Below are 20,414 nucleotides of genomic sequence, written 5' to 3'. Positions count from 1 at the left end.
ATGTATGTGAACTGTGTTTGTATGAGATATAATTATAAAGATTTGTCAGTGAAAGATAAAGGAGTATTTATCTCAGGAATCTGATTTCTTTTTCTTTCTGAGCTGAAACTGACTTGACAACTTATTTTTTCTTGGCCTTTTGGCATAACTTCTGTGAACATTGCTACAAGTAAACATGATACATGCATTTGCAACATTTATTTTGAGCTAAAGGATAAATATTGGATGATGCCTGTGTTAGTGACAAACAAGGCAACTAGAGTGGAGGAGGGGCTGTGTCTCCCTTTCTCATGAAATATGATGATGTGTTAGGTTAAGTACAAATACATCCCTTGATTATGGCGCTATCAGGATGAAATTCACACAGTTCTGGAAACTCAATAGTATTACAGCTTGCTTGGGGCAAAGGAGGTCTTCCAGTTTTCAAGACAGGCACAGTGTGTGTAAAAGCCTCAACAATACAGTAATAAAGAACAATTGTTTCTTTGTGTCCAGATCCTTATTTCTCAGCAGCCTGTAGCCCCTTAGTCCTGACCTTGCAAGGATGGGGGCAGGGTATAAAAGTAGAGTGTGCTCATCATGCTGTTCGTCTATTCCTGGGAGACACATGAGAGGGAGTATACGTATCTATGGAAGGAAAACGTGGAGGAAATTGGGTACTTTACTGTTGTGCTTCTTTCTTTTTCTTGCCCTATAGGAAGTGGTTTCAGATGAAAGGCATCAAGGCGGACAACTCCTGGAAGAACCAAAGTTGCTGCATTTCAAAGGGAATACCTTTAGTCTTCAGATCTCTGTCCTTGATATCCCCCCATTCCTCTGGAGAATTAAACCATTCACTGCATGCCAGGTACTGGCCAAATGGGTTTCTGACAGAAATAGCTTTGCTTTAAGCAGCAAGCGTATCACAAGCCCTGGTGAGGGTACTCTTGACTTTCCTCCTCCTTTAAAACTATGGATTTAATTTCAAAGCTGTCACAGACATGTAACAGTTTGGACTACACCCAGGGAATGAAAGCTCCTGTCACAAATCCATGAGTTTCTAACACGTGGGGGGGAAAAGGGGGCTTGTGTGTCAGGTAATGTGACATTTCTCCTCTCTCCTGCTTAAATCGCCACTCGGGATAGGCTGAAGGCAGTCATTTAACAACTTAGAGCAGGATGTGTTTGTGGGTTTGTTTTGATTCAGATCAGTTCATTATGAGACACAGTTTTAATCCTGTTCAAGTACAAATGAACTGGATGTCAGGGAGAAACCTTTTTTTTTTTTTTTTTTTTTTTTTTTTTGCGGTACGCGGGCCTCTCACTGTTGTGGCCTCTCCCCTTGCGGAGCACAGGCTCCGGATGCGCAGGCTCAGCGGCCACGGCTCACGGGCCCAGCCGCTCCGCGGCATATGGGATCCTCCCGGACCGGGGCACGAACCCGTATCCCCTGCATCGGCAGGCGGACTCTCAACCACTGCGCCACCAGGGAGGCCCAGGGAGAAACCTTTTAAGGGTGATAATTTTGAGTTGTAGAGAGCTCTGGCCAACCATATGGGAACAAGAGATTTTGTCCTGAATATATAAAGTGCTTGCTGCCAGATGAACTGAGCAAGGTGGGAAGAAGAAATCACAAATTGAAAAACAAAGAAATGGCAATGCCTCTTAGAATCTTTTTATAACTGTAAAAATATTTATGTATGAGTGTTCACACACCTCATTATTAGAGACTTTAAAACAAATTGCAGGATGACTTACGAGTCTCCTTGGATCATTTTTAGGGATTTTGAGTAGTTGCTTAGCATGAAAAGATATCAACTTGTGATCTTGTCACTGAATTCTATGAAAATTTCCGGTGATAAGTATTGTCATCAGAAGCAGCCAGCTGGTCTACCACCGTTTCTTAAGCTAGAGTCATCTGTGCTTCAAGTGACAGGACATTTCCCTAACTCTGGGTAAACTTCTGGGAGACTCATAGTGATCTGGACTCATAGGATGCTTTCAGACTTCTCTGTTCTTCCTATCAGCATAACCTGCAGAGCCTTGTGGTTTTTTAACCTTTCCATCTTTACAGCATTCATTTTTTAAAAACCATGCACAAGATATACCAGCTTGTCAGAATGGAAATAAGCCAAATCTCAAAGAGAAAAACCTTGGCCATGCCATGAGAGTTAGAAAAAAGTTGTACCGCCAACACCTTATACTTCTAAAATTCAGAATTTTCAAATTGGTTAAAGCCATATTTTTATATTTACTTTTCAGATTTCTCATTACCTTGGGAATTGCCCCCTCTATGTATAACTTTAGCACATCCAAAGCAACAAGAATCTCTCTCAGGGCCCTGTACAAATTTTTTTTTTGAAAACTTTACCATTTTTTTATGGAGGTAGGTTTTCTATGAATAAATGTGTTATTTATGATGTTCTAGACCTAGGTGTCTCTGTTTCCCAGAAAGCAGTATTCAAAGTTTCTAGTCCAAATTGAACTTCGGGGTATTATTAAAACAAATCCTGATAGTCATGCAAATTACTCTGTGTATTCATCTTTATTGATTTAAGGGCATCATTTCACTGGATCTGGTACAAGTGACTCAGTCCAAAGTAACTATTAAGTTTAATGCTTGGAGATAAAAAAAAAAAAAATCAGATGAAAGAACCATAACCTCTCAGGGGCACTTAAACAGCAATTCCAACACCAGGGATTCCAAAGAGAGCGTCAGGTAGAAAAGGCTGGGTGGAGGTTAATGCCTGCCCACCCCAGAGGATGCAACAGGGCCAGCCAAAGGCAAAGGGCACTGGCTAGCAAGAAAACCCAACCAGCTTTACTACCAGGATGGGTTGGATGACATAGAGGTTGTGAACAACTATAAGCATTTGCCTTCTATAATTGAGCACAATTTGAAAGAGTCTTGGAAGTCTGAGAAACAATTTAATTTTCTCTGCACCAGGAAGGCTTGCTACTGAGTTTTCATTTCCACTTCATTTCTCTTCCCCACACATGGCTTTCTGCTCTAGTCTTCCTTTCTCTTCACCACCCTTAGAACCAATTTCTTTGCTCCTGTGATCACTGAACCCCCGGCAATATGCCTACATGTTGTGCTTGTCTTAATGGCCATGCTGTGTTTGCTCCAGGCATCAGATTCTCACACTCTGGGGAGGGTTTGTGTTCAGACTGCTTGAACTTCATGGAGAACATCATGTGCGCTGATGGACTCGGCGTGGATAATAGAGAATGGCTTTTTGTTAAGGCTTAGTGGATGAGAACTCACAGAGCACGATTGCGGAGACAGAAAACCTCACTACTCCTGACATCATTTGTAGGTCTCTCCTTCAACTGGTAAATGTCCCTGTCATCTTCTGTCATCTTCCAAGTCAATGGGTAGAAGACCTCTGGTATCCTTGTCTTCTTATTCCTCTCTCCCTTTCTCTAACTTCAAATCAGGAATCTGGGAATTGACATATTCCAGTTGGTACCCAAAGCTTACTCTCCTAAAAAAAACTTCCTTTTTTCTTCTGGGAAGGGTGGAATTTCTCAGGGAGGTATCTAGTGCCTAGAATAGTTGCCCTATCAGACACCAACCAAGAGATGTTTTTAGAATGATGTGAGTTCAAGATTGGGTCCAGAGCTATATGATGAGAGCCTACATAGTAGGACCAACTAGATTTTAAGTCTTGTTGGTTTCGATTCTGGAGGATGACAGTTTATAAAATGCTAGGCTACAACCCTTATTGCTTGTGAAACCAGGTATGATGGGTGAAAGGGAAGGGTATGTGAGTTCTTAGGAGATCTGGTTACCATAGCCCCCACTAACCTTGATTCCAAGAAAAAAATGAAGCCCACAACACTAGTCCTTCCAAAATAAACAATTAATTATGCCCCCTTTTCTTAAGATTCTACCACAATTAGTGATATGCTATCGTCCCCTTGGAAGGCTTAGCAACCCTCCTTTAGAGGGAAATAACTCTGCTCTCAGTAGGTTGCTGAGGCCTGAGAGCTACTTAATCATCGTTTCCTTTATTCCTTGCTGCCTGGGGGGTGAAGAAGCTGCAATAAACAGTATGCGATAAAACATTAATTTATTTTCTAAATCCTACAAAACACCAAGCCAGGCTGTCACCTCTGTAGGATAAAATCAGCTGTCTTACAGCATGCTATGTATCTGGGAGAACCCAGTGTCTGTCTCCTGCTAGGATATGATTTACATGGTCCCCATCTGCTAGGAAACTAATTATAATGGGACTCAAAATGAAAACATTTCCGGAATTCTTTAGACACCCAGAACTTTGCTACACTTTGTCCTCTTGTATTACTTTCCACATTAATTCCTCTCAGCTCAGTGAGCATCTTGGTGTTTTGCCTTTTTTTTTTTTTTTGAATAAATGAAAGCAAAGACGATTGCCCCGAAAACACACTAATCACAATGCTTCTAATTCTATTATTTTTAAATGTTTCGTTGAGCTCTACTGGCAGCTGCTACTCAAGTCAACAGTTAAAAAATATTCTTTTGACACTGTCTCAATATCAGATTTTTTAAATGTTTTGATTGTGTGCAGTAGAATGGAAAGAGAAAAGAGAAGGATTTTTTTGTTTGCTGATTCTCACGTCTTTCTGCAAGAAGACATTATCTCTGTGGCGGGTTTTTCCAGTGTCCTCAGGAGAAAATATACAAAATTTAGCAAGTGACACCACAGAAGATACTTTTCAGTAAGTGGCCAGTGCCTGTTTTTTTTTTTTTTTTTTTTCTTTTTTTAAGGAAGGTAAGCATGACCAAGGATTCAAAGCTACTGCAGAAAAAATGTAGGTTTGTTTAAGATCTGGACCTTGAATTCAGCTCTGTCTAGAGCCCTGAAGTCCAGACATTTCTATGACACTGTAATGACTCAAATTGCAGATTGAGAAAACAAAAACCTCCTTAGTTAGCTTCATTGGGCAAAAACACCTGTGAACCGTAGAGCCCTGTTATAGTTACTTTCGTTGAAGGGGATGGTTCAGAGTAACTCTATCAAAACGTACCGGCTTGGGGAAGAGAGTGAGTTTGAGGGCTTGTACGCTGAGACTGGAGAAAGTGAGGATGAGGAGATAGAGGACAGAAGAAGCCCTTGAAGGCCAGGCAAGGGACTGTGTTTGTTTTGTTGGCCGCACAGCATGTGGGACCTTAGTTCCCCCTGCAGCAGAGCCGCAGAGTCCTAACCACTGGGCCACCAGGGAAGTCCCAGGGGGCTGTGTTTATCACGCAGGCATCCTGGGGCCATTCTGGTCCCCCAAGCAGAGAAATCATGTAATGAAAGCAGAGTTCCCAGGTGATGTGGTCACATCAGTGCCCCCACCCCCAGCTCATGATTACAGGTAAAAGAGAGACCATAAGCTCTTCCCTAAAGAATACCAAGCAACTGCTTTCTGTTCCCTCCCCAGTCAAGCCTCAACCCCCTCATTAACTCATGTAGTAGAGACTGAAGACAGGAAGGTTGCTGAACAGTTTACTCCAGTTAGCTATGATGACATCAGAGAAGATTACGCATGGAGATAGAAAAAATGGGGGAGAATGACGATGAGAGAGAGATGGTGATAATCCGTTTTCAAAAGGTAGACCTGTCTGAGAAAGGAAAGGCCAACTAAAATTGTTGGTTGATTTGGGGTATAATGTTTATAATTGTTTATAATGTTTATAATTGATTAGGGGCATAATGTCAGGGATGGATGATCATGAAATAAAAACCAGAGATGTAGCTGTTGGAGTTCTCCACGGAGAAATGGCAATTGGGCGTATGTGAGCAGATGGGGTTCTGAAGAGTTCAGGAGACAGAGACACAAGAGCTGGAGGCTGAGATATGAAGTGAGAGTTACCCGTGGTTTACTAAACCATGGAGGAGCGTGACAAGAGTTGGATTACACACTAAGGAGAAACGGCGGACCTTGTAAATACGTATTATTACTGTTTTATCTGGTATAGGATTGGGGGCAGGTGGAAAGTCATTTTTGAGTGTTTTAGGGAATGACTTCCTCTAAAGGTTGCTGGGAGGCCACACCGATCCGAAGTGCCTTCTGCTGCTAGGAGAGAAAGGGAAGAGCTCGTAAGGAAAACTCTCAGTTTAGGAAGAAAGTGGGTTGGACCTGTGCTGTCTTGCTGGTGGCATAAGCAAGCTGTGCAGCAGCCACATGCTTCCTTAGTGACCATTAGCTTCATGCTTCTCCCAGAGTCTCCCCTGGATGACAGCCTCTCTGTGGAACCCACTAGTGAACCTTCCAGCGCTGCCCAGCTCATCTTAGTTTCTAAGGGAACTTCTTCTAAGCCACTGGTGTTTCCTTAGAGAATGGTTTGGGTCAAGAAAAGAGATTTCAATCAAGGGGAAATGTAATCAAAGGATTTATGTGCTTATAAAGCCTTTGGAAAGCCTAGGAGAGCCAAGGTCAGAGAAAGCCACTAGTGATATAAGGAAACCAGCAAGTTTGGTGATTGCAGGAAAACACAACCACCCTGAAACAGACGGTTCTCAGAAGCCCCCGCAGACCTCACGTGTGCTGTCAGCTGAACCCTCTGGGTTTGCTCGCTGCTATCAGAGGAACAGCGAGGAGGAGGCTTCTCCTCCCTCCTCTTCCTTCCACGTTTAAAACAAGTACTTCTCACTGGCAGAAAGGAAATGTGAACTCCCTGCTGGAGAGAGCTGTGAAATGTAGTTTTCAGGCTTCCAGCCCCTGCCATGGAGGGGAGAAAAACTGAGGATGGTGGAGAGAGAGTTGCCTCCTAACAGCGCACATTCTGCACAGGGATAAAGTCAATGCAGTGTCAACATAGAGACCTTCTCTGAGTCCTTATCTCTGCTTCTTGAGACAGAGATCCACTGCCTTTCCCTTGGTTCAGGTTTCAGAACAAACAAAACAAAAACACGACACCCTTACATCCCTTGCTGGGATGTGTGGTAGGGTTTAATGCATGAGTTCATTCCTTCGTAATCCCTAAAGCTGGCTCTCTTGTACTCAAGTCTACAACAATCTAAAGTCCATCCCTCCCTTCTGGTACCCCCCCCTCCCCCGCCAGGCAGGTATCCAAAATCAGGGTCTGTGAGACTTCCTATAGAGAAAATGAGGAAACCAACAAGTGTACAGATTGGAGCTCAGGGATAACTAGGTAACTCATAGTTCCTCAAAGTGGGTAGATTGAATTCTAATCATGGCCTTTGGTCTTAAAACACCTGCTAAGTCCATCACCAGACACTTCAGAGACTCAGACTTCCAGACTTGATACATCTTTTGCTGCCTTTCAGCATCAGTATTGGGGAAAACTGTATTTGTGGCGACAGGTGAAAGAGCGAATGAATGGGATGCGGAAAAGAGAAAGAAGGGAGAATGAAGATGACTATAGGCTGGAAGTATGAGGTCATTGCCAAGCACCACAGCCTGATCTGAGTAGGAATGAAAGACATTTTAGTACATGGAAGATTATCAGTGACTCACCTCTACTTCACATTAATGTAAAGCCACGTGCCTGAGCCAATTGGTGGCAAGCACCAGCTGGTCATGGGGAAAAGGGGGAATGTGTATAGATTTTATAATTTCCCCCCTCATTTAGTGAAAATTGCTTTTGCCACTCAATTGTCTGTAAGTCCCTTGAAAGTGGGGACCAGACCTCAATTCTTGCTGTTCTTTTCTTATTTATCTAGTACAGAATCTGGTTGTTAGTAGGCATTGTACACGTAACTGTAGACTGGATGAATTGAATGAATGAGGAGTTGGCAAGCTAGACTGTTCTGGGGTAGCCTGTTGTGTTTGTGTGTGTGTCTCTTGGGTGTGTGTGTATGATTCTGCAGTAGGTATAATTTTTATGCTGGATACGTTAGCAACATTATGTTTATACAATTTGGCATTTGTTTGTGGTATGGGCATAAGTTCTGGCCAGTCAGTTCTTCAGCATAATTTTCATTTACGTGAGAAGATATCATCCTACCCCGGGCTTAGGTAGAAGGATGCAGTAGGCATCTAATCCTAGGAATCTACCCATAGGAGCCTTTTAGAATATTTTTATCATGGAAAGACACGACGATTAACTTTTGATGGTATTCTTTCTAACTGTGTGAGTCACCAAGTGAAAGCTGAGCTCTTGCAGTGTGGCTTTGGAATTCAAATGTTATCCATTGGAATTGACGTTAATTACTTTTGTGCTGCTTGGCATATGCTGGAACATTATTTCTGCAATTCCACCAGAGTCGCTTAGGCAATTACCTCTCCCGCCATCACCGTCATCATCATCCTCCTAATTACTGTGATCAGGTCCCTCCTGCTCTCTGCTCACCTCAGCCGGGCTCTGCACGCCACTGCCCTCTTCTCTCCCCCGTCTCCCCCACAGGAAGTCCCATTCTCCCGCGTGTGGTGCGGTAACCGGCAGCCCCTGCACTGTGCCTTCTCCCTGGAACGCTACACGCCCACCACCACCCAGCTGTCCTGCAAAATCTGCATCCGGCAGCTCAAAGGCCATGAACAGATCCTCCAAGTGCAGACGTCAATCCTCGAGGTGAGTCCTTCGTCTACAGGTCATCCGACCCTGTTTCTAAGGGACATTAAGGATTGTATACCTGTCTCGGTTGTGCTATACATATAGCATGAAAGAGCTTCGAAGGGCACTCACTCTTTGAATCCTCATTACTGATAAGGGAAAATTAACTTTTTCTCAGGCTGAGGATGGAACTGAGCTGCCCGCTGGGGCAGGGGAACGCAACCCATCAGAGCATAGGCTCTGTGGATGGACCTTTGGGGAAGGAATTTGTCCAGGGCTTTTTACACACAAAACTACAATCAATCTACAGTTCACGGCAGACATGGAATATCAGCTGAGATTTATTATTGAACTGAGGCACATACCCTAAGAAGACACAAGGTGACCAGTGGGCTGCTTTTCTGCCAGTTATGACTAGTTGTTCAGAAGTCAGTTGCCCAATCTGTGTTATTTCATTTTCAAGGCCTTGGTTCCTGATTGTCTTACAATTTCTCTTACCCTCCAGGATCAGGGTTTCTACACATCCTCATTTCCATTAAGCCTAGATTTCATCAATACAATAATATAAAACAGAGTAGATAATCTCATTCTACACAGTAAGGACATAGCAGTGCAAAAAGGGATACGACTTCCTCCAAGGTCACATAACTGAAGGGTAGAGTTAGAATGGGAGTCAGAGGAGAGTTCACTTGGGGACTTTTGCAAAAAGACACCTGAAATGCCATGGCTTTGGCCCTAAACCACTGAATGACTCCATGGCTCTGGACTTGAGCTTATCAAGTAGACAATGGCATTCCCTCCTGTATGGTTATTTGAGGGTAGAGGGAGAGAGTAGCTGAGGGGGAGAATCAGGGGAGCTGGTAACGTGTTGTTTAGCAATTCCAAGGTAATCCCTGGCTAGTTTAGAAAAACACACATACTGGATTGTTCACCTTAGAACGTGTATGTGTATATATACATATACATACATACACACACATACATATTCACGTATACATATATAAATAATATCTAAGCTCAGCAGAAGGTTTAATGCATTTTGTATCTGTACAACTCAATTTCAGGTGCGGTTTTTTCTCAAAACTTGTAGCCTACAATCATTTTCACTTCCCTCCTTTCGCATTGCAGTTCACTGTTTATGCAAAATGAGTGTGGCTAATTCCCCAAATAGTTTTCTCTATAGTGCGGATGGCTTTCCAAAGAAGCATGTCTCAGAATTGATAGCTGTCTTAACTGACATGTTTCTACCATATTTGCATTTGTTATTGCCAACTAGCATTATGTGCTAACATAGTTCTGACAGGGAAGGTAGATCCAGAAACCTCAGGCAAGATGTTTTTAGAGTCTCTTTCTTGAACAGTCATGGCATATTTAAGACAATTTATTTCAAAGTAAAATACAAATTGTATGGGAGTTTTAAAATAAAAACAAAAAAGAAAATCTACAAAGAACTGCACTTCAGAAGGAAGAGTGAAAAGGCAGGACATAAAGATGCCTCTGATGAAAATTGCCCTAAATACCTGTCAACAGGTCGACAAAAGAATTCCAGGTTTAAAAGGTTTTTACTTTCTAAGGCACCCAGATATTGAGGATCAATTTCAGCTATTACAGGATATTTGTGTGAAAGGAATGTGATAAGGTTGACACATCCTGGCACCTTTGCTCCTTGCTTAATAAACCCTTGAAGTGCATGGAAAGAAAATGAGCTAATAGGGGCTGCCCTGGTGGCGCAGTGGTTAAGAATCTGCCTGCCAATGCAGGGGACACAGGCTCGAGCCCTGGTCTGGGAAGATCCCACATGCTGCGGAGCAACTCAGCCCATGCACCACAACGACTGAGCCTGCACTCTAGAGCCCACGAGCCACAACTACTGAAGCCTGCACACCTAGAGCCTGTGCTCCGCAACAAGAGAAGCCACCGCAATGAGAAGTCCGTGCACCGCAACGAAGAGTAGCCCCTGCTCACCACAACTAGAGAAAGCCCACGCGCAGCAAGGAAGACCCAACGCAGCCAAAAATGAATTAATAAAAAAAAAATAAAAGAAAATGAGCTAATAAACATAATCTTCTTTACTCTCCAGTTCCTTTTCTAATGCTTAACAAAGTTTCCGATCACTTTGGAAAGCCTTAAAGAGCATGACACACAGAACCTCTTGGTAAATGGAGGCAGAGTTAGCAGAATACTATTTAGACATTCGGTGGTGGAGTACAGCAGTCTAAGTTATAGGCTACTGCAGTTTAGAAGCGTTACTAACGTGTTTGATCCTGTAAGGATCATTTAATTAATTGCTTTAAGTGTCCCTGCTGAAATCTGGCCCAGTGCATCCCCATTTCTTTGTACCAAACTCTACTTCTTAGGCAAATTTCATTGGCCATCATTTTCTACATCAGAGGAAAATTAATAACTTTTGAAAACCACTATGTTTCAGGTACCACTTCATGTGCTTTCACATATAACCACCACAGCTCTGTGGATTAGTATTATATCATCACAGTTTTACATGATGTAACAGTCTCAAGGAAGTCAACCTTCTTATCCAAGATCATAGAGCTAATAAGATGGGTAGCCAGAGTTCCCAGCTGAGATACTAAACTTTAAGACCAAAGTCTGGATTTCTATTCGATACCATTCCAGGAACCCAACCAAGGAGGTTTAATTTATTAGTCCTAACTGTGGGCCTTGTCCATAATATAAGCCCTCTCTTTGGGAGCTTAGGCACTAGTGACAAACATCACAGCATCAGCAATTTTGCCTTTGGGTCTAAAAGTAGATGAAAATTGGGAAGCTCTTTCCTCAAGACTGCAGAAGGATGAGATGTACCTGTTTGTGTGTTGGGCTAGAATAAGTGTTCATTCTATACATCTTCACAAATAGAATTGATTCCCTACATGTAGATCTGCTTGCAAAAGGATGTCTTGACTGAATGATCACTCAAGGCCCTTCCAACCCTGGGATTGTTTCATTCCTGAGAAAAGCATATATCTGGTGATAAAAACCATCTTCTTCTCCCTAAAACTGACTTGGGTTTTTTTTTTTTTTTTTTTTCTTTTTGCGGTATGCGGGCCTCTCACTCTTGTGGCCTCTCCCGTTGCGGAGCACAGGCTCCAGATGCGCAGGCCCAGCGGCCATGGCTCACGGGCCCAGCCGCTCCGCGGCATATGGGATCCTCCCAGACCGGGGCACGAACCCGTATCCCCTGCATCAGCAGGCGGACTCTCAACCACTGCGCCACCAGGGAGGCCCTGACTTGGTTTTTATGGTAGACGTTTCGAGAAAAATGAAGATACATAAAGTTCTGAGAAATTGGGAATGCGTGGAGAGAGGAGGCAGGATATATTCAAGACATGGGTCTATATCAGTCACTGAGTCAAGAATAATAGATCAGTTATTAAAGGTCATCATACTTCATGGCCACTATGCTGAAAGATTCTGCTTTAGGTGGTTTTAATAAGTTAGTAATAAGGTGTCATTGATTAATAATAATAAAGAACTAAAATTTTTGAAACTTTCAATAGATACCTTTGAAATATGTATTTTAATATCTCACCCACCAAAAAAAAAATCCTCAAGTATCTGGGCTCAGAGCTCCCCCTTCCTACCTTACTTTAAAATGGATTGCCTTAGTCTCACTATATTTCGAGATTTTAGCAATGGAACCATGAGAGGTAAAATATGTATGTGTCTCTGTGTGTGTGTGTGTATACATATATATATATATATATATATATATAAAATACAAAACATTGATTTTAAATTAATTAATGCAGTGAGCATCCTCAGTGAAGGCATTTGGTTCCTTATGTTCAGCTCCACATCCATCATATTCTTTCATGCCTCTTAGCTAAATGGTTTTCCAAATAATCATTCATATCATTCTCAAATTTAAAAATTATTTCAGTGATCAAGGTAATATATCTTTTCTGTTCTTTAGAGTAGCCATTATTGTGTCAATCTTTGGAAGCAGGTTGGTTCTCCTTAAATTTAACCCAAGTACATTACCTAATGATGATAGCCAATTGATACTCTGTAAAGCAACGGTATTGTGGACTAAAGCAAAGTAAGTTTGCTAATATTGAGCAGAAGGGAAGAATCCCCAAGTCATTTATTTCCTCCTTCCTTATTAATGTAATCATATTAAAGAATCTATCTTTTGGTAGAAACAACTTAAAATGGGAATCTTGCATGTTAAAATTTTCCATTCAAGAAGTTCTCTTATCTTTCTTCTAAAAGTGGTAGAAGTTGGGGGATGATGTGTCTGTTACAAAGTAGACAGAACACTTGGAATTCCTCACTGATTTACAGCTCCCACGTTAAGCAGGTAGCAGCTCCTTATCTCCTATGTTCAGAGCATGAAAATCTACTGTTCCTCTGCATATTTAATTTAAACAATCAGAAGATGTGATGCATCCACTGGATTCTTATTACTCGGCCCAGATGTCTTTTAGAATGCATCATAAATGTTATATAAAGTGTCATCCTTACACATGGGAAATATTTAAATTTGGAAACTTTACAAGGGACATGGGGGCCCATATATTAAAGTGTAGTAAGTAGAAAAAATACATATTTCTACAAGTCAGTCTCATGTAATACTTTATTCGCCTTTAAATCGTACCACTCTGTCCATTTTTTTCTGAAGACTTTGTGTATCAGGGTGCTCTTCTGCCAACAGGACAGACAGAGCTTGGTCGAGTTGGTCAAATCATAGATGCCATGAGGGCATCTGTCTCTGTCTATTGCCATCTTTTCACATGGATACACTGTGTTTTCAGTTTCATTGGCAAGCCACCTTTTCACATGTTAACACCCTTTAGTGCCATTACAATGACCATGTTATCCTGTACAGAATTCCTTTTATTCTCTCTCTCAATGGTTTTTTACTATTCTTTTTAAGGACATTACCCTGCCTTAAGTCAGGAAAATTTTTAAAGAAATGATTCCTGGGGGCTTCCCTGGTGGCACAGTGGTTGGGAGTCCGCCTGCCGATGCAGGGGACAGGGGTTCGTGCCCCGGTCCGGGAAGATCCCACATGCTGCAGAGCGGCTGGGCCGGTGAGCCTGCGCAAAAAAAAAAAAAAAGAAATGATTCCTACTTGATTTGTATTTTTAAAGGCTAGAAGAAATTTTACATACCATGATGAAAAATGATGTATCTTGTAACCTATTTTATGCAGTAAGAAGCCTGGGGTGGTTTATTTTATGAACAGCTTATATATCAGAAAAGCACTGGGCTCACTGGTTCAAGATGGTGGAATAGACGGACAGGCACTCACTCCCTCTTGCTAGAGCACTGGATTCACAACTAACTGCTAACAATCATCAACAGGAAGACACTGGAACTCACCAAAAAAGATACCTCACATCCAAAGACAAAGGAGAAGCTGCAGTGAGATGGTAGGAGGGGCGTAATCACAAAATCAAATCCCATAACCACTGAGTGGGTGACTCACAAACTGGAGAACAATTATACCACAGAAGTCCACCCACTGGAGTGAAGGTTCTGAGCCCCATGTCAGGTTTCCCAACCTGGGGGTCTGGTAACAGAAGGAGGAATTCCTAGAGAATCAGACTTGGAAGCCTAGAGGGATTTGATTGTAGGACTTCAACAGGACTGGGAGAAACAGAGACTCCACTCCTGGAGGGCACACACAAAGTAGTATGTGCATCAGGACCCAGGGGAAGGAGCAGTGACCCCATAGGACACTGAAGCAGACCTACCTGCTACTGTTGGAGGACCTCCTGCAGAGGTGGGCAGTGGCTGTGGCTCACTGCGGGGACAAGGACACTGGCAGCAGAAGTTCTGGGAAGTACTCCTTGGCATGAGCCCTCCCAGAGCCTGCCATTAGCCCCACCAAAGAGCATGTAGCCTCCAGTGCTGGGTTGCCTCAGGCCAAACAACCAACAGGGAGGGAACCCAGCCCCACCCAACAGCAGACAAATGGATTAAACTTTTACTGAGCTCTAGCCACCAGAATAAGACCCAGCTCTACCCACCACCAGTCCCTCCCATCAGGAAGCTTGCACAAGCCTCTTAGATAGCCTCATCCACCAGAGGGCAAGCAGCAGAAGCAAGAAGAACTACAATCCTGCAGCCTGTGGAACGAAAACCACATTCACAGAAAGAGAGACAAAATGAAAAGACAGAGGACTATATACCAGATGAAGGAACAAGGTAAAACCCCAGAAAAACAAATGAAGTGGAGATAGGCAACCTTCCAGAATGAATTCAGAATAATGATAGCGAAGATGATACAGGACCTCGGGAAAAGAATGGAGGTAAGGATCGAGAAGATGCAAGAAATGTTTAACAAATATCTAGAAGAATTAAAGAACAAACAGAGATGAACAATACAATAACTGAAATGAAAACTACACTAGAAGGAATCAATAGGAGAATAACTGAGGCAGAAGAACGGATAAGTGACCTAGAAGACAGAATGGTGGAATTCACTGCTACAGAACAGAATAAAGAAAAAAGAATGAAAAGAAATGAAGACAGCCTAAGAGACCTCTGGGACAACATTAAACATGCCAACATTCACATGATAGGGGTCCCAGAATGAGGAGAGAGAGAGGAAGGACCTGAGAAAATATTTGAAGAGATTATAGTCAAAAACTTCCCTAACATGGGAAAGGAAACAGCCACCCAAGTCCAGGAAGCACAGAGAGTCCCAGGCAGGATAAACCCAAGGAGAAACACACTGAGACACATAGTAATCAAACTGACAAAAGTTAAAAACAAACAAAAATTATTGAAACAAGGGGAAAATGACAACATACAAGGGAACTCCCATAAGGTTAACAGCTGATTTCTCAGCAGAAACTCTACAAGCCAGAAGGGAGCAGCACGATATATTTAAAGTGATGAAAGGGAAGAAACTACAACCAAGATTACTCTACCCAGAAAGGATTTCATTCAGATTCGACAGAGAAATCAAAAGCTTTACAGACAAGCAAAAGCTAACAGAATTCAGCACCACCAAACGAGCTCTACAACAAATGCTAAAGGAACGTCTCTAAGTGGGAAACACAAAAGAAAAGCACCTAGAAAAACAAACACAAAACAATTCAGAATATGGTAATAGGAACATACATATTGATAATTACCTTAAATGTAAATGGATTAAATGCTCCAACCAAAGGACACAGGCTCACTGAACAGATACAAAAACAAGACCCATATATATGCTGTCTACAAGAGATCCACTTCAGGCCTAGGGACACATACAGACTGAAAGTGAGGGGATGGAAAAAAGATATTCCATGCAAATGGAAATCAAAAGAAAGCTGGAGTGGCAATACTCAGATAAAATAGACTTTAAAATAAAGAATGTTACAAGAGACAAGGAAGGACACTACCTAATGATCAAGGGATCAATCCAAGAAGAAGATATAACAATTATAAATATATATGCACACAACATAGGAGCACGTCGATACACAAGGCAGCTACTAACAGCTATAAAAGAGGAAATCGACAGTAACACAATAATAGTGGGGGACATTAAGACCTCACTTATCCCAACGGACAGATCATCCAGACAGAAAATTCATAAGGAACCACAAGCTTTAAATGACACAATAAACCAGATAGATTTAATTGATAGGACATTTATAGGACATTCCATCCAAAAACAGCAGATTACCCTTTCTTCTTAAGTGCACACAGAACATTCTCCAGGATAGATCACATTGTGGGTCACAAAGCAAGGCTCAGTAAATTTAAGAAAATTGAAATCATATCAAGCATCTTTTCTGACCACAGCACTGTGAGATTAGAAATCAATTACAGGGTAAAACTATAAAAAACACAAACACATGGAGGCTAAACAATACATTACTAAATAATCAAGAGATCACTGAAGAAATCAAAGAGGAAATAAAAAAATACCTACAGACAAATGACAATGAAAACACGTTTTCGTTGGGATGCAGCAAAAGCAGTTCTAACAGGGAACTTTATAGCACTGCAGTCCAACCTCAAGAAACAAGAAAAATCTCAAACAATCTAACCTTACACCTAAAGGAACTAGAGAAGGAAGAACAAACAAAACCCAAAGTTAGTAGAAGGAAAGAAATCATAAAGATCAGAGCAGAAATAAATGAAATAGAAACAAAGAAAGCAATAGCAAAGGTCAATAAAACTAGAGGCTGGTTCTTTGAGAAGATAAACAAAATTGGCAAACCGTTAGCCAAACTCATCAAGAAAAAGAGGAAGAGGACTCAAATCAATAAAATTAGAAATGAAAAAGGAGAAGTTACAACAGACATTTCAGAAACACAAAGCATCATAAGACACTACTGTAAGCAACTCTATGCCAATAAAATGGACAACCTGGAAGAAATGGACAAATTCTTAGAAAGGTGTAACCTTCCAAGGCTGAAACAGGAAGAAAGAGAAAATAAAAACAGATCAATAGCAAGCACTGAAATTGAACTGTGATTAAAAATCTTCCAACAAACAAAAGTCCAGGACCAGATGGCCTCACAGGTGGATTCTATCAAACATTTAGAGAGGAGCTAACACCCACATCCTTCTCAAACTCTTCCAAAAAACTGCAGAGGAAGGAACACTCCCAAACTCATTCTATGATGCCACCATAACCCAGATACCAAAACAAGACAGAGATACTACAATAAAAGAAAATTACAGGCCAATATCACTGATGTGTATAGATTCAAAAGTCCTCAACAAAATACTAGCAAATAGAATCCAATCACACATTAAAAGGATCATGTATCACGATCAAGTGGGATTTACCCCAGGGATGCAAAGATTCTTCAATATACACAAATCAATCAATGTGATACACCATATTAACAAACTGAAGAATAAAAACCATATGATCATCTCAATAGATGCAGAAAAAGCTTTTGAAAAAATTCAGCACCCATTTATGATAAAAACGTTCCAGAAAGTGGGCATAGAGGGAACCTACCTCAACATAATAGAGGCCATATACAACAAACCCACAGCAAACATCATTCTCAATGGTGAAAACCTGAAAGCATTTCCTTTAAGATCAGGAATAAGACAAGGATGTCCACTCTCACCACTATTATTCAACGTGGCTTTTGAGGTCCTAGCCATGGCAATCAGAGACAAAAAAGACATAAAAGGAATCCAAATCAGTAAAGAAGAAATAAAACGGTCACTGTTTGCAGATGACATGATACTATACATAGAGAATCCTAAATATGCCACCAGAAAACTACTATAGCTAATCAATGAATTTGGTAACGTTGCAGGATACAACATTAATGCACAGATATCTCTTGCATTTCTATACACTAATAACAAAAGATCAGAAAGAGAAATTAAGGAAATGATCCCATTCACCATTGCAACAAAAAGAATAAAATACCTAGGAATAAACCTACCTAAGGAGACAAAAGACCTGTACTGAGAAAACTATAAGACACTGATGAAAGAAATCAAAGATGACACAAAGAGATGGAGAGATATACCATGTTCTTGGATTGGAAGAATCAATATTGTGAAATGACTATACTCCCAAAAGCAATCTACAGATTCAATGCAATCCCTATCAAATTACCAGTGGCATTTTTTACAGAACTAGAACAAAAAATCTTAAAATTTGCACGGAGACACAAAAGATCCCGAAGAGCCAAAGCAGTCTTGAGGGAAATAAATGGAGCTGGAGGAATCAGACTCCCTGACTTCAGATTATGCTACAAAGCTACAGTAATCAAGACAATATGGTACTGGCACAAAAACAGAAACATAGATCAATGGAACAGGATAGAAAGCCCAGAGATAAACCCATGCACCTATGGTCAACTAATCTATGACAAAGGAGGCAAGGATATACAATGGAGAAAAGACAGTCTCTTCAATAAGTGGTGCTGGGAAAACTGGACAGCTATATGTAAAAGAAAGAAATTAGAACACTCTCTAACACCATACACAAAAACAAACTCAAAATGGATTAAAAACCTATATGTAAGACCAGACACTATAAAACTCTTAAGAGGAAAACGTAGGAAGAACACTCTTTGACATAAATCACAGCAAGATCTTTTTTGACCCACCTCCTAGAGTAATGGAAATAAAAACTAAAATAACCAAATGGGACCTAATGAAGCTTAAAAGCTTTTTCACAGCCAAGGAAACTATAAACAAAATGAAAAGACAACCCTCAGAATGGGAGAAAATATTTGCAAATGAATGAAAGGATTAATCTCCAAAATATATGAACAGCTCATGCAGCTCAATATTAAAGAAACAAACAACCCAATCCAAAAATGGGCAGAAGACCTAAATAGACATTTCTCCAAAGAAGACATAGAGATGGCCAAGAAGCACATGAAAAGCTGCTCAACATCACTAATTATTAGCGAAATGCAAATCAAAACTACAATGAGGTATCACCTCACACCAGTTAGAATGGGCATCATCAGAAAATCTACAAACAACAAATGCTGGAGACGGTGTGGAGAAAAGGGAACCCTCTTGCACTGTTGGTGGGAATGTAAATTGAGACAGCCACTATGGAGAACAGTATGGAGGTTCCTTAAAAAACTAAAAAGAGAATTACCATATGACCTAGCAATCCCACTACTGGGAATATACTCAGTGAAAACCATAATTCAAAAAGACACATGCACCCCAGTGTTCATTGCAGCACTATTTACAATAACCAGGTCACGGAAGCAACCTAAATGCCCATTGACAGACGAATGGTTAAAGAAGATGTGGTACAAATATACAATGGAATATTACGCAGCCATAAAAAAGGAACAAAATTGAGTTATTTGTAGTTAGGTGGATGGACCTAGAGACTATCATACAGAGTGAAGTAAGTCAGAAAGAGAAAAACAAAATACTGTATGCTAACACATATGTGGAATCTAGAAAAATGGTACAGATGGCTTGCAAGGTATAAACAGAGACACAGATGTAGAGAACGTATGGACACCAAGGGGGTAAAGTGGGGGGGATGAATTGGGAGACTGGGATTGACATATATACACTAATATGTATAAAACAGATAATAAGAACTTGCTGTATAAAATAATAAATAAAATAAAGGCAAAAAAAAGAAAGGAATTGACTACTCTGCCAAAAATAACCACTTACCTAATCAATTTCTGGTCACTCAATAGCTACCCATCCTTCAAGGTCAACTCAAATGCCTCCTCCGTGAAGCTCTACTACTCTTAATTCTTGAAATACAATGCTGATATCATTCAGAGAGCATTTTTCTGAACCACCCTGCTCTGTGGATTTTTGGTACTTGTCTTGATGCAGGGTGATGTAGTGAACTGAGTCCTGGTAAATGTATTAGGGAATCGGAATTCTAGTTTTAGCTATGGCACCAATTACCTGGGTAACTTCTACCAAAGTTTATAACCCCTGTGGAGTCTATAAAAAATGTCAAAGACTGATTAGGAAATTGAGGCTGAGGGATGTCCTGTAGCACCCAAGGTCACTGGGCTATGAAATGTGAACTTATACTCCAAAGCAAGATATTTCTGACTCCGAAAACCACAGTTTTTCTGTTACTCCATCCTAACCTCCAAAACTGGAAGAATTTTGATGAGCGTTGTTCTACAATAGCCAGGGAATAGATCTACAACCAGTAAGTAGAATCTGTTTAATCTGATAATATGTACTTTGAAGTTCCAAGAGTAAGATATAACGTGCAGCATTTCTCAAAAAGTATTTGACCAGGGCTTCCCTGGTGGCGCAGTGGTTGAGAGTCCGCCTGCCGATGCAGGGGACACGGGTTCGTGCCCCGGTCTGGGAAGATCCCACATGCCGCAGAGCGGCTAGGCCCGTGAGCCATGGCCACTGAGCCTGCGTGTCCGGAGCCTGTGCTCCGCAAGGGGAGAGGCCACAACAGTGAGAGGCCCGCCTACCACAAAAAAAAAAAAAAAAAAAAAAAGTATTTGACCATGTGACTGCTCTTTCTTGGAACATCTTC

At 41.2% G+C, this 20,414-nt stretch overlaps 1 protein-coding gene across 3 annotated transcripts in view; it reads left to right on the top strand.

The window, feature by feature from the left end:
- The window catches only part of UNC5D (unc-5 netrin receptor D), a gene marked incomplete at its 5' end in the record, with an annotated part of 611,405 nt that overhangs the window by 576,441 nt on the left and 14,550 nt on the right, over nucleotides 1–20,414 (top strand). For all 3 annotated transcript variants that reach the window (XM_081220829.1, XM_081220827.1, XM_081220828.1), the window contains 2 exons: nucleotides 698–847; nucleotides 8,321–8,485. In XM_081220829.1, coding sequence (XP_081076955.1) covers nucleotides 698–847; nucleotides 8,321–8,485 — 315 coding nt within the window. The remainder of the gene's footprint in view (nucleotides 1–697; nucleotides 848–8,320; nucleotides 8,486–20,414) is intronic.

The sequence above is a fragment of the Mesoplodon bidens genome (genome assembly GCF_964165515.1).
Source record: "Mesoplodon bidens genome assembly, chromosome: 20".
Lineage (NCBI taxonomy): Eukaryota > Metazoa > Chordata > Mammalia > Artiodactyla > Ziphiidae > Mesoplodon > Mesoplodon bidens.
Note: the sequence above shows the minus strand (reverse complement) of the source record. Positions and strands in the feature narration are given on the sequence as shown.